The 11,305-nt window shown below is 41.0% G+C and overlaps 1 protein-coding gene across 1 annotated transcript; it reads left to right on the forward strand.

Moving 5' to 3' along the window:
- Window positions 1-1,504: 1,504 nt before the first annotated feature.
- Window positions 1,505-10,536, forward strand: LOC121856108. Its single transcript, XM_042351433.1, has 3 exons — window positions 1,505-1,604; window positions 8,130-8,344; window positions 10,009-10,536. Coding segments are annotated over exons 1-3 (444 nt in total). The 5' UTR covers window positions 1,505-1,602; the 3' UTR covers window positions 10,236-10,536.
- The last annotated feature ends 769 nt before the right edge of the window (window positions 10,537-11,305 follow it).

Below are 11,305 nucleotides of genomic sequence, written 5' to 3' on the forward strand. Positions count from 1 at the left end.
GTTGGTGTTTATAATGAGATGATACGTGTTGGTGTTTACAGAGGAATCAGTAAGTCGGTAGTTTTCTTTACCTCTGATCTCATCATTATCAATTTCTCCCAAAAATTCAGTGACACAAAAGTATAACTCTCGTCAAGGTTTGAGGGGGTCTATATGACTTAAAAACAGCAGACATAAATTATTTTGCAGTTTTGGGTCATGGAATATTTTGACATAGGGTACGGTACAGTACCTATATATTTACTGAAGCATTGCAAGAAGTGATTATTTTCTGTACTAAAATGTACCTGTTTGGTAGTACGGCATTTTCATTGTTGTTCTTTAGGGATGGGGCAAACAAGGCCAATGGTAGGGAACCCTGTGAAAGACCTATTGAATAAACTTACAAGTGGCATAGCCACCAAACCGAACTTTCCTAATTAGGTGGTATTTTTAGATTTTATCTTTTTTGATTATTACATTAAAACATGTTGTGCTATTATCAACAGCATTTAAAGCTGAGTTACACCATCTTCAAGAGGTGGCACCTTCTATATGATTGAATGGATGTGGTGAGGGCATGTGGTACTGAAAGTTATTAACATTGCACTTGTATTGCTGGACTGGGAGAAGTGTGTAACCATGTTGTTACACTGCTTTTTAGGGTGGAAATGTGTGCTATGTTTGGACTTACCAAAATGTCACAGCCTCGTTGCCATGCATGTAACTGTAATTTCAGACATTAACAAAATGCAGTAGTCCTTTCCTAAAAGGTTAAAAGGTTTAGTAGCTTAAGTGCCCCTTACTGCCCTTCGATCTTGATATTTGGGTATGAAAAAGAATATAATTCCTAAACCTGTATCATCCTGTTTGTGCAGCCTTTTACCATACAACTATTTACCATAGCAAAAACCAATAGGATATAAAAGGAAGCTGAAAAGCAGATGCACCATGAAGATCTGCGTAGAATATTACCAGATCCGACGCCGCATTACCTGTTGTGTTGGGACGCGGGCTGTCCACCTTTTCCTGCTTACAGTTCGGAAAGTAAACAAATCGTTACGCCACATGTTAACACTCTTATAGCAACGTATCTTAAAACAATTTTTTTTTCAGCTAGGGATAAAGTCAAACGAGCTCAATTAAATTTAGTTGAATTTAGTTACATTTAACTTAAGAATTCATATTAAGTTGTGAGTTGCTTGGTCAATCTGTCCGTGCGTGGTGGTGAGGCAACAAAAAGTTGCAACTTGACTTTTAGCCAGAGCTATAAAGAACAGTGGTTATGTGAGGCGGATAGGTGGAGTTTACGAGGGTGTGAGTACAGATGTGAGTCGGCCAGGTAAAACATTCTGCTCACCTACAGTATTACCTTCTTAATGACAATAGTTAGAAAAAATAGCTCATCCAGTAAAGGTTAGTTTAGGTTGATTTTAACAATAAAATTCGCCGTTAAAAACATTCTCCGCTTTGTATGTTGGCCTTGGCCAGACTCCGCCTTGGTCTGCAGTAGCTCCTCCCACCGTTTGCAGTCGTCTGGGTATAAAAGCAAAGGGGCTACGTTCTGGACACACAATTTATTTTCAGTCGGGCAAGTGTGTGTGAGTCAACATTACTGTCAACATGTGAGTATATTTGTTACCCTATTTGGACCCGGACACATAATAACATTAATAAACACAAATGTGTTTCATTTCTTACGTCTGCACTCGAAGACTCGAAACTTATTTATTTACAAGTCACTGAAATTTTTTAACACGCAAGGTTCATATATCACATCCTGCCGTAAACTGTACCTGATAATATGCTAAAACAGTTCAACGGTTTACTAAGTCGACTAAAACTCGACCCACAGCCAACTCTGTTAACTCCTGCTCCGTGTGACAATCGAACCTGCTACTTTGTGTCCCGTGTGATAACCGACCTTCTACTCGGTATCCCGTGTGATAGCCGAACATACTATTTTGTGTCGTCCCGTGTGATAGCCGAACTTGCTACTCCGTATCCCGTGTGATAGCCGAACATACTATTTTGTGTACCATATGATAGCCGAACTTGCTACTGTTCCGTGTGATAGCCGACCTGCAGCTGTGTCCCGTGTGATAGCCGACCTGCAGCTGTGCCCCGTGTGATAACCGACCTTCTACTCGGTGTCCCGTGTGATAGCCGACCTTCTACTCGGTGTCCCGTGTGATAGCCGAACTTGATACTCCGTATCCCGTGTGATAGCCGAACATACTATTTTGTGTCGTCCCGTGTGATAGCCGAACTTGCTACTCCGTATCCCGTGTGATAGCCGAACATACTATTTTGTGTACCATATGATAGCCGAACTTGCTACTGTTCCGTGTGATAGCCGACCTGCAGCTGTGTCCCGTGTGATAGCCGACCTGCAGCTGTGCCCCGTGTGATAACCGACCTTCTACTCGGTGTCCCGTGTGATAGCCGACCTTCTACTCGGTGTCCCGTGTGATAGCCGAACTTGATACTCCGTATCCCGTGTGATAGCCGAACATACTATTTTGTGTCGTCCCGTGTGATAGCCGAACTTGCTACTCTGTGTCCCGTGTGATAGCAAGGCACGCTGTAATGTTAGCTGAGCACGTTGCATTGTCAGCAGGATATTATGTAATTTTGGCATAGTTTTTTATAGTATTGGCAAAGTACGTTGCCGTGTTGATAGCATTATTTTTTGCAGTGCTGTCAGTGTGCACAGGCAATCGACCCACAACGGGCCAGGACACGCCGTTGATTTCACAGTGAACGCTGCTTTGTTGGTAGGGTAAGTTCTCATTTTACCTAGGCAGGCATTGTTGTTGAACTGTTTTGTTGGCAGGGCAACCTGTACTATGTACAGTAGCTAACAGAGTTAACACTCTTTAATGTAATGTACAATAGCTAACCGGGTTGACAATAGTGTTGACACGACACTCTATAATGTAGTATTTATTTTTTCTTTTATTTGCCCTGCGAGAAGGCTAGTTTATTGGGCACCCGTAATATCCTGTGCAGGGCGAAGCGCAGAAGCATTTACAGCACCCAACAGGGAAGCATGCGGAGTTCATGCTTGCCTTCTTGACTCATGCGGGTGCCTGAAGGGCCATGGATTATGTCAGCAAGTTACGAATACATAAAGTGACAAGGTGGGTGTGTGGCAAGTCTCTAATAAGTAAAGTCTGAAGGAGGAGGGTTATTTGGTCAGTAGGAACGGGTTTTAGTGACAGCTGGGGCCTGTGCTGTGGTAGGATAGTGGTGGGAGTGGAGGGGAGCACGTAGGCATTGACAGAATTAAGGGACAAACCATTTAGTCTGTGTGTGATGACGTGTGCATCGGTAGTTGCAGCGACGAGCAGGAGGTCGAGAAGTTGATAGGGGATGTCCTTCCTGACGGATGTATGTAGTCAATATGCATATCATCGGTATGGGCCAACGGCGCGAAGAGCTGTAGTGGGAGGGGGGGGGGGATCCCGCGTCCCCTGGTCCAGCAATGAGCCCTGGTGAAGACAGTCCAGAGACAGGAGTAGAGTTGGCCTGTGGAGGGTGGACAGGCTGAGGCACGGAATAGACATGGTCAGGGTGAGGGGATGAGTCAGGCCGACGCTCGAGGAGAGCAGAGCGAGCACACTGGGACAAGACCGGAGGGTGCCGTGGCAGCAGTGACAGCCAGCAGCGGTGAGGGAGGCTGTGGGTATGTAAGGCTCACAGAGGACACCATGCGGCGTTGTAGGTCGGTGTTGACGGCAAGTAGGGATCCAAAGAGATACTCAACACGGCTCTCTAGTTAGCGAAGGAGGGACATGAACCGTGTCACCAAGCCGGAGGAGAGTTGGGGGAGGAGGTCACAGGTGGTAGGACTGGGTCTGGCAGCGTCAGAACAGAGACAGGGAGGAGACCAAGGAACATCAGCATGGAGTTGAGTTGGGCGCCGGAGGTGGAGGTAACGGTGGAGGATGACGTGCTGCAGCAAGTTGAGGCCATGCCGGGGCAGGTGAGTCCCGGGGCAGAGAGGGGAAGGTGGAGGGATAAGAAAAGAAGGGCTGCCCAATAGATGTCAGAAGGACGTTTGGGGCAATACCGGGAGTCAGTATGGTGCTAGCCATGACAATTGCAGCACCCTTTGTTCGACTACCAGGACCACACCACCGTCCGTCAAGATTAGTCTCTGATTCTCTGAGCACAGACGGCGGAGTGATGGTTATATGAACAGAAACAACTCTAGGACGATTACGTCGACAGCAGGCGGTGATGGTGTGACCCCAATGGTAACAGACAACACAAAAAGCAGGCCAGAGATGATAGGGCTCTGCATAAATTGACGGGTGGATTGGGTGGGATTCAACAGTCGTTGGGCACTCCCTCCCCTTCCATTTAACAACTACGGTGGCTTGTGGGGAATGTACAATAGCTAACAGGGTTCACTATAGTGTTGGCAGGACACGGTGCTGCTTTGACAATGGACGCTGTTGCGTTGGTTGAATAAAGTCTCGTATTGCTAAAGCATGGTGTAATTTTGGCAGGACATTCTGTAGTGTATCCTGAAAATGCTGTAGTTGTAACAGGACACCCTATAGTACTAGCAAGGCACGCTGTAGTACCAGCAGTGCACGTTGTGGTGCTGGTAGGACATGCTGTAGTGCTATCTTTTTTTTTTCTTTTTTTTTTACGGGCATTAGCCCACCCGGACACAGGTCAAACGACCCACAACGGGGCCTGAGGGGTGAAAAAAAACAGAAAGAAATTGAAAATAGAGAAGAAAAGGGTTATACTGTGTTAATCTACACCACGAAGATGCCGGAAAAACAGATTTTTAAATTGAGACAGATTATATATAAGTATGGAAACACTAAATATTAAAGTCACCCTGTATTATTGTTTCACAATCGGTACCAATACTTGATAAAATCTTGGCAAAATGATCCACAAACTGACTATCGTTAGGTGAGCGGTAGAGTGTGCCTACTAGGATAGGTTAAGTTTTGGGTAACAATATTTCGAGCCATAGGCCCTCTAATTGTCACCATCTAAGGCAGATCTAAGGTTGCAGGCCAAGTCTTTTTTTATTTAAGCATAAACACCGCCCTTAGGTGTGTTTCTGTCAAGACGTTGCACATTGTATCCTTCTATTTTTTATTTCCTAATTTGTGACTGTTACCCAACCACGACTCAGAGTTGTAGAATATGGCAGCCATTGTTTAAGAAGCTAGAATTCTGACTTACGACATATTTGGCAGCATTGATTTTGAATTTATATGCACATTTGAAACACTGAAAATTATCAAACTCGCAGTCTGTTGGTGTGTTTGATGGTGCTAGTGGTAGAGACTGTCGAGCATTTATGCATGTCCTACACACAAAGTCGGAAATTGGGTCACTAGATGACAGATTGTCATATTCTTTCTCTTTTCATGAGTGTAAATCTTTCATACACTTATTCTTCAAACAAATTACACCTTATAACACGGCTCCGACTATTCATTTCTTTTGTACAATACAGTACATACACTCTGAGACGCCTAGGTCGTTTTTTAGGTGGTTTTGTTACCTTTAATGTGAGGTCCTAATGACGGGTAGCAGGTGGAGGGACTGCTGTTGCTCACCTACCCCCGGTAATGGATTGGGTGATATTGACGTCGTCGTGTTGGCGGGTGGCGGGAGGCTGGCGCCTGGCGGGTGGCGGTGACTGGCAGGTGGCGGAGGCTGGCGGGAAGCTGGTGGGTACCACCTTCTGGCCCACCACCGCGCTGTCGGTTGGTGGGTGTTTTCCTCCCTGTAGCACTACCGAGGCTGGTTGTGTTGGTGGGTGACGGGTGATTGCTTCCTGATGCCGGCAGAAGATTGATAAGTATCGCCTGCTCCCCCGCCGCGGTGTTGAGTGGCGGGTGTTCGCCCTGCAGGACTTGCGAGGAGACGCTGGGAATGGTTCACCTACCGGAGTAAGTGTTGAATTGATTAATGATGCTGTCGCAAGTCGCAGATCACTGATGATGATGCTATTATAGTGGTCCTGTGTTCGGTGTAGTAACAAAGGAGTAGTCATTGTTTGGAGTTACTTTTACTATTGTTGCACAGTTGTTGTGGAATTCATTGTAGATTATTATGTTGACATTAAAACTTTTTGATAGGACTTGTGGGACGAGATCCCCAAATAGTGAGTTGTACTGTCTGTGTTGTAAGTACTTGTATAGTTGATGTTGTAGCTGTGACCTCTGCTGGTATACCTGTTGGTAGAGGTTGTCGTTAGATATACTGCAGTTTCTTCATATATATTATTCTGTACATCCCCAAGTTCAAATTTATGTTCACTTTGCATCTGGTTGTGAAAGAGTGCTAGGAATGCATGTAACAAACAGTGTCATTTGCTGGTTGATTGTTCTAGCCGCCACCTGTAGGTAGCAGGCAGTTATTAGCCGCCACCTGTAGGTAGCAGGCAGTTATTAGCCGCCACCTGTAGGTAGCAGGCAGTTATTAGTCACCACCTGTAGGTAACAGGCAGTTATCAAACAGGGAGGTACTACCGCCTGGGAAGATATTGGAAGCATAATGTGTTGTCTAATGGTAGACCCTGCTGCCATATGGTATCACAAAAAATGTGACCAAGTTCCAGATTGCTGATCTGACTTTCTACCCCATTTACACACAATTGCAGGGTCTCAATTGTTTCTCTTACTTTTGACAACACAACATACATATATAGTTTCTCACTATTGATATTTTTTTTTAATTCTTGTATTTATTTATGGTCCTGTATTATTATTATTTTTATTATTATTATTATTATTATTATTATTATTATTATTATTATTATTATTATTATTATTATTATTATTATATATTTTCAATATTTTTTATATATTTTATTTATTTATTTTTATTAATTACTACTACTACTACTACTAATAATAATAATAATAATAATGATAATAGTGATAATAATATTAATAATAATAATAATAATAATAATAATAATAATAATAATGATAATAATATTAATAATAATAATAATAATAATAATAATAATAATAATAATAATAATAATAATAATAATAATGATAATAATAATAATAATAATATTATTATTATTGTTATTATTATTATTATTATTATTATTATTATTATTATATTTTCGCCCCCCAGGCCTTGATGTGGGTCATTAACCTGTGCCCTGGTGGGCTAATCCCGTAAAAAAAGAGAAAAAAAAAGAGAGAGAGATTTCACTTCTGCGGAATGATATCTCTGTACTGGTGGTGCAAAGGCAATTTTTGCGTGTGACGTACCCCTTTGGGGGGGGGGGGGGTTGCTCTGTTGCTCAGTTCAATTTTGTACAACATTGGGGTATTGTGCTTTTTCTACACTGTTCGTAATTTTGCTGGAGCTTGGAGACGTTGCTGGTGTGCGAGCAGGTTCTAAGAATGAGTTATAGGATGGTTCAAGGCGATAAGGCACTGTTGCTCGCACTGGGCATTGGTGAGAACTGACTTTGAGGGAAATACCAGTTTTCCTCTAGTATAATTCCCCTGAGTTGGTAAGATGGTTTATGTCCTTACCTATGTGTCAACTGTGTGTTCTCTGTTGTATGTGCACATTTTCAGTCTATTCCTTGTCGTTTGTCCGCCAGAAATTCTATTAGCGTACAACACCACTATCACCCTTCTCCACACACACACTCATAGGGTTATAGGTTCTGCAACAGCACTTGCATCTTGTCTCTTGTTATTTTTTAATAACACCACGAGCCGAAGCTCTAGTCTGCGTTTCCCATCATAAACCTCTTTATTTTGTATATTATTTGTTTTCATCTAATTATCGCTTTCCTCTGTGTATTGAATTTGTTTTACTCCTCTCTCTCTCTCTCTCTCTCTCTCTCTCTCTCTCTCTCTCTCTCTCTCTCTCTCTCTCTCTCTCTCTCTCTCTCTCTCTCTCTCTATATATATATATATATATATATATATATATATATATATATATATATATATATATATATATATATATATATATATATATATATATATATACAGTATATATATTATGTGGTAATAAAGGATCTTATTTATTTCTTGATTTTATTTATTTACTTACTCTTTCTCTGTTTTCGAAATCGCTTTTTTTTATTCTTAATCTTTCCTTCCTTACTAATTATGAATGTGTTGCAGGCGGGGAGTTACGTTGATGGCGGTGGTGGTACTGATGGTGTGCCTGGTACCTTCCATCACAGGACAGTCGTTGGACTTACTGGGGGCTGGTACCGAGGAGGCTCTACAATCGCTGGTCAAGCATCTGCAGCCTAACGTCATCCCACGGTTTGTGGGGTGCATTCTTGATGAGCCTCAATACACGGATTGTGACAAGAGATCTAGAGGACTAAAACGTAAGTGGCAGACGTGGCAAAGGACGCGCTTAGATCGTAGATAGTATCCATCACTTATATTTATGGTAATAAGTGACTAAGCATCACAGAATAGCCAGTAGATGTGACATATATCATCATACTAAGCCTTAAATAATTATTTAATTAAAAAAAATGCTGTACTACACATTTGAATTAATAAACAGGTATTTCTTTATTCCTATACCGGGTGGTGCATACCACACTTTTATAGTTTGCAGTTATATAAACATTGTCTTCCACATCAATGCATAAAGAACTAGATTAAGGTTGGTTAATTAATGTGCAGTATCTCATTATTCAGTTTGTGATTAAACTATTTTGATGGCTACTTTAAAGTCGGGAGTCCGAGGGAGCAGCATAGCAGACTTTATGACTCTTTGATAAATGTAGTTTTAATACTGAAGGAAATTTTTAATTGTTCTCGGACATTTAGGTAAAAATTTAGTTGATTTTCACCTGTCCATCCAACTTTCATTCTGTAATCAGATTTATCATGAATATCACGCAAAGAATCCTGGAAATTTTGTCGAGCTCCATAAGACTACGTGATTGAATTTATTTAGATTATTTAACTTTTGTGTGTGATCTTTTTAACATATTAACAAAGTTTAATGTATGCATCACTATAATTAATTGGAAAACGGGCAAAATCACCTAGTAGGGTAAAATGGAACACATAAAAAATATAATTGTGTTACACTTTTGAAGTTAAATGCATGGACAATACCACTGTCCAGGTTAGAAGTATTGACTCTTTTAATTGACACCAAAAGGAAGTTTGAGGCCTTTGAAATGTGTTACTACATGACACTGCTTAAGATGAGTTACACTAATAGGAAACAAATGAAGAAATATTAAGACTAGCAAGAAATACTGAAAATTTATAGAATAGAAGAAATGAGTTACAATGACCATATAATTAGGGGATAAAGAGATAAGATAAAATTATTTATGGGCAAAATGTCGATGGATTGATAAAAATAAAATACTGAAAACGTTTGGGTGGAGCGATGGTTGAATTATATGACCTATTTTTTTTTTAATATTTTCAGTTTGGCAACATAGTCTTCCATGAGAAACATTACCATCCATGAAAGACATTGTCATTCATGAGGAGCAGCCATTCATGAGAAACAATCATCCATGAACAAGTCATCGATGAGAAATGTTATCATCCATGAACAACAGTCATCCATGATAAACATTATCATCCATGGTTTATAAAAAAAATCAAACAAATAGTGAAGTGAATTCCCTCTCCAGTAGCCGGGGCGAAGTATGCCGTCTCTTATTACCTTGATCTAAAACCAATATGCCCAGCAAATTTACGAATACCTCGCTGGCAGTGTCAACACTGGTTTGTCAATAGAATAGTCAGTGTCTACAAATAGTGGACGTTCTTTAACGCTATATCAAATCGTTCGCTCCACCCTTCACACGTTAAACAACTGTTAGGAATATTTATTTAAGGTGTTATTACTCAGTTGTTTCTTTTCGCAGATTTTTAGTTAAGCGTTTATAGCATTAATCACGATCAACTTTACCCCCGTCAACAGCAACGTCTTATACCTGATGATTGACAACATTTTTAATCAGTTTTTATTTTTATTGTATATATCTTAATATAATATTTTTTTTTTCAGTACTGTTCCTGGCATTCGACACCAGGGGTTTCGTGTGTGATAACTGTTCGAAGGAGACCGTCTATCAGATGTGTTTAGTCCAACAAAGCTTGTTGACTAACTTGGAACAGTGTAACAAATTGCGAACAGGTCTCATTCTTGAAACAGATATCTGCGTACCCAATCCGGAGTGTGCGAACGTCCCTATTGCTGCTGAACTATCCCATCTGCTTGAAGGAATTGCCTGAGTGTAACAGCATCTTACTGTTATCCTCAAAAGGATCTGGTAATTCAGTATTATCAAAGAATTATTAAGGTGTGTTATAATTATGTTGAAAGTCTAAGAAGTGAGATGTGAGACATATACAGACGGCATGGTAAAGCTGAAGTATGATCTACTGTTTTATAAAGAAAATGTAAAATTTAAGACATGCAAAACCATAAAGTCTATAATTATCTTAATATGTTGCTTGTTTATGACTTATTAATGTAAAATTCATGATTACTTTAGCATGTTGGTGGTATATTACCATAAAGTCCTAGATTCCCTGTGAGACTTTTACTTACATCTTATATCCCGTTTATCCATAACGTCCATGATTATCTTAGTATGTCGGTTGTTTATAACTTATTAATATTAACACACACACACACACACACTACTACTACTACTTTGCTGTCACTTGGAATCAAGTATGACGATCATCCAGCTATGATACGAGTTATTAAGGATTTCACCTTCGTTGAGGAGTTCTGAGGTGACAAAAGAGGCCGATACGGGACCGGCAGTGTCGTTCACAGATGTTGCACATGTGAATGGCTACATCTAGTGCGGGAGGGGCGGCGGCAGCGTCTTTTCGGCGTTGGTGCTTGTCTGCCTCCGTATGCAGTCGGGCTAATTCGAAAGTATTGACTCCTCGTGTGGTGCTCCTCCAAGCGTTACCGTGTGCAGTGATCGTTTCCCAGGTGAGGGGATCGATTTGGCACTTTTTCAGATTTGTATTAAGACTATCCTTATACCTTTTCCGTTGCCAGCCAGTGTTACGTTTACCCTTCGTTGGGCGACAAGGCGACAAGGGTGAGTTCGTCTGCATACTGAAGATCAGTAATGGAAGCTGCCGACACCTTCATTCCTGCCTGGCATCGTCTTATGTTGAGAAGTCCCTTCATACGATACTAGATGTCCACCCCGCCGGCAAAATTGTCACGGACACGAGTAAGGAAGGCAGCCAAGAAAATGTGAAAAGGCCAAATAGGATTTTTGATGGTAGACCAATCTATTCCGAGGTGCTGGAGGAAAAAATATTCATAAAAAATA

Source organism: Homarus americanus, unplaced genomic scaffold (assembly GCF_018991925.1).
Source record: "Homarus americanus isolate GMGI-L3 unplaced genomic scaffold, GMGI_Hamer_2.0 scaffold51752, whole genome shotgun sequence".
NCBI lineage: Eukaryota > Metazoa > Arthropoda > Malacostraca > Decapoda > Nephropidae > Homarus > Homarus americanus.

What these genes read in the sequence shown, in the direction of transcription:
- LOC121856108 (XM_042351433.1), top strand. An exon ending in GAGATCTAGAGGACTAAAAC is followed by an intron (nt 8,345 to 10,008) that starts GTAAGTGGCAGA and finishes TTTTTTTTTCAG; the next exon opens with TACTGTTCCTGGCATTCGAC.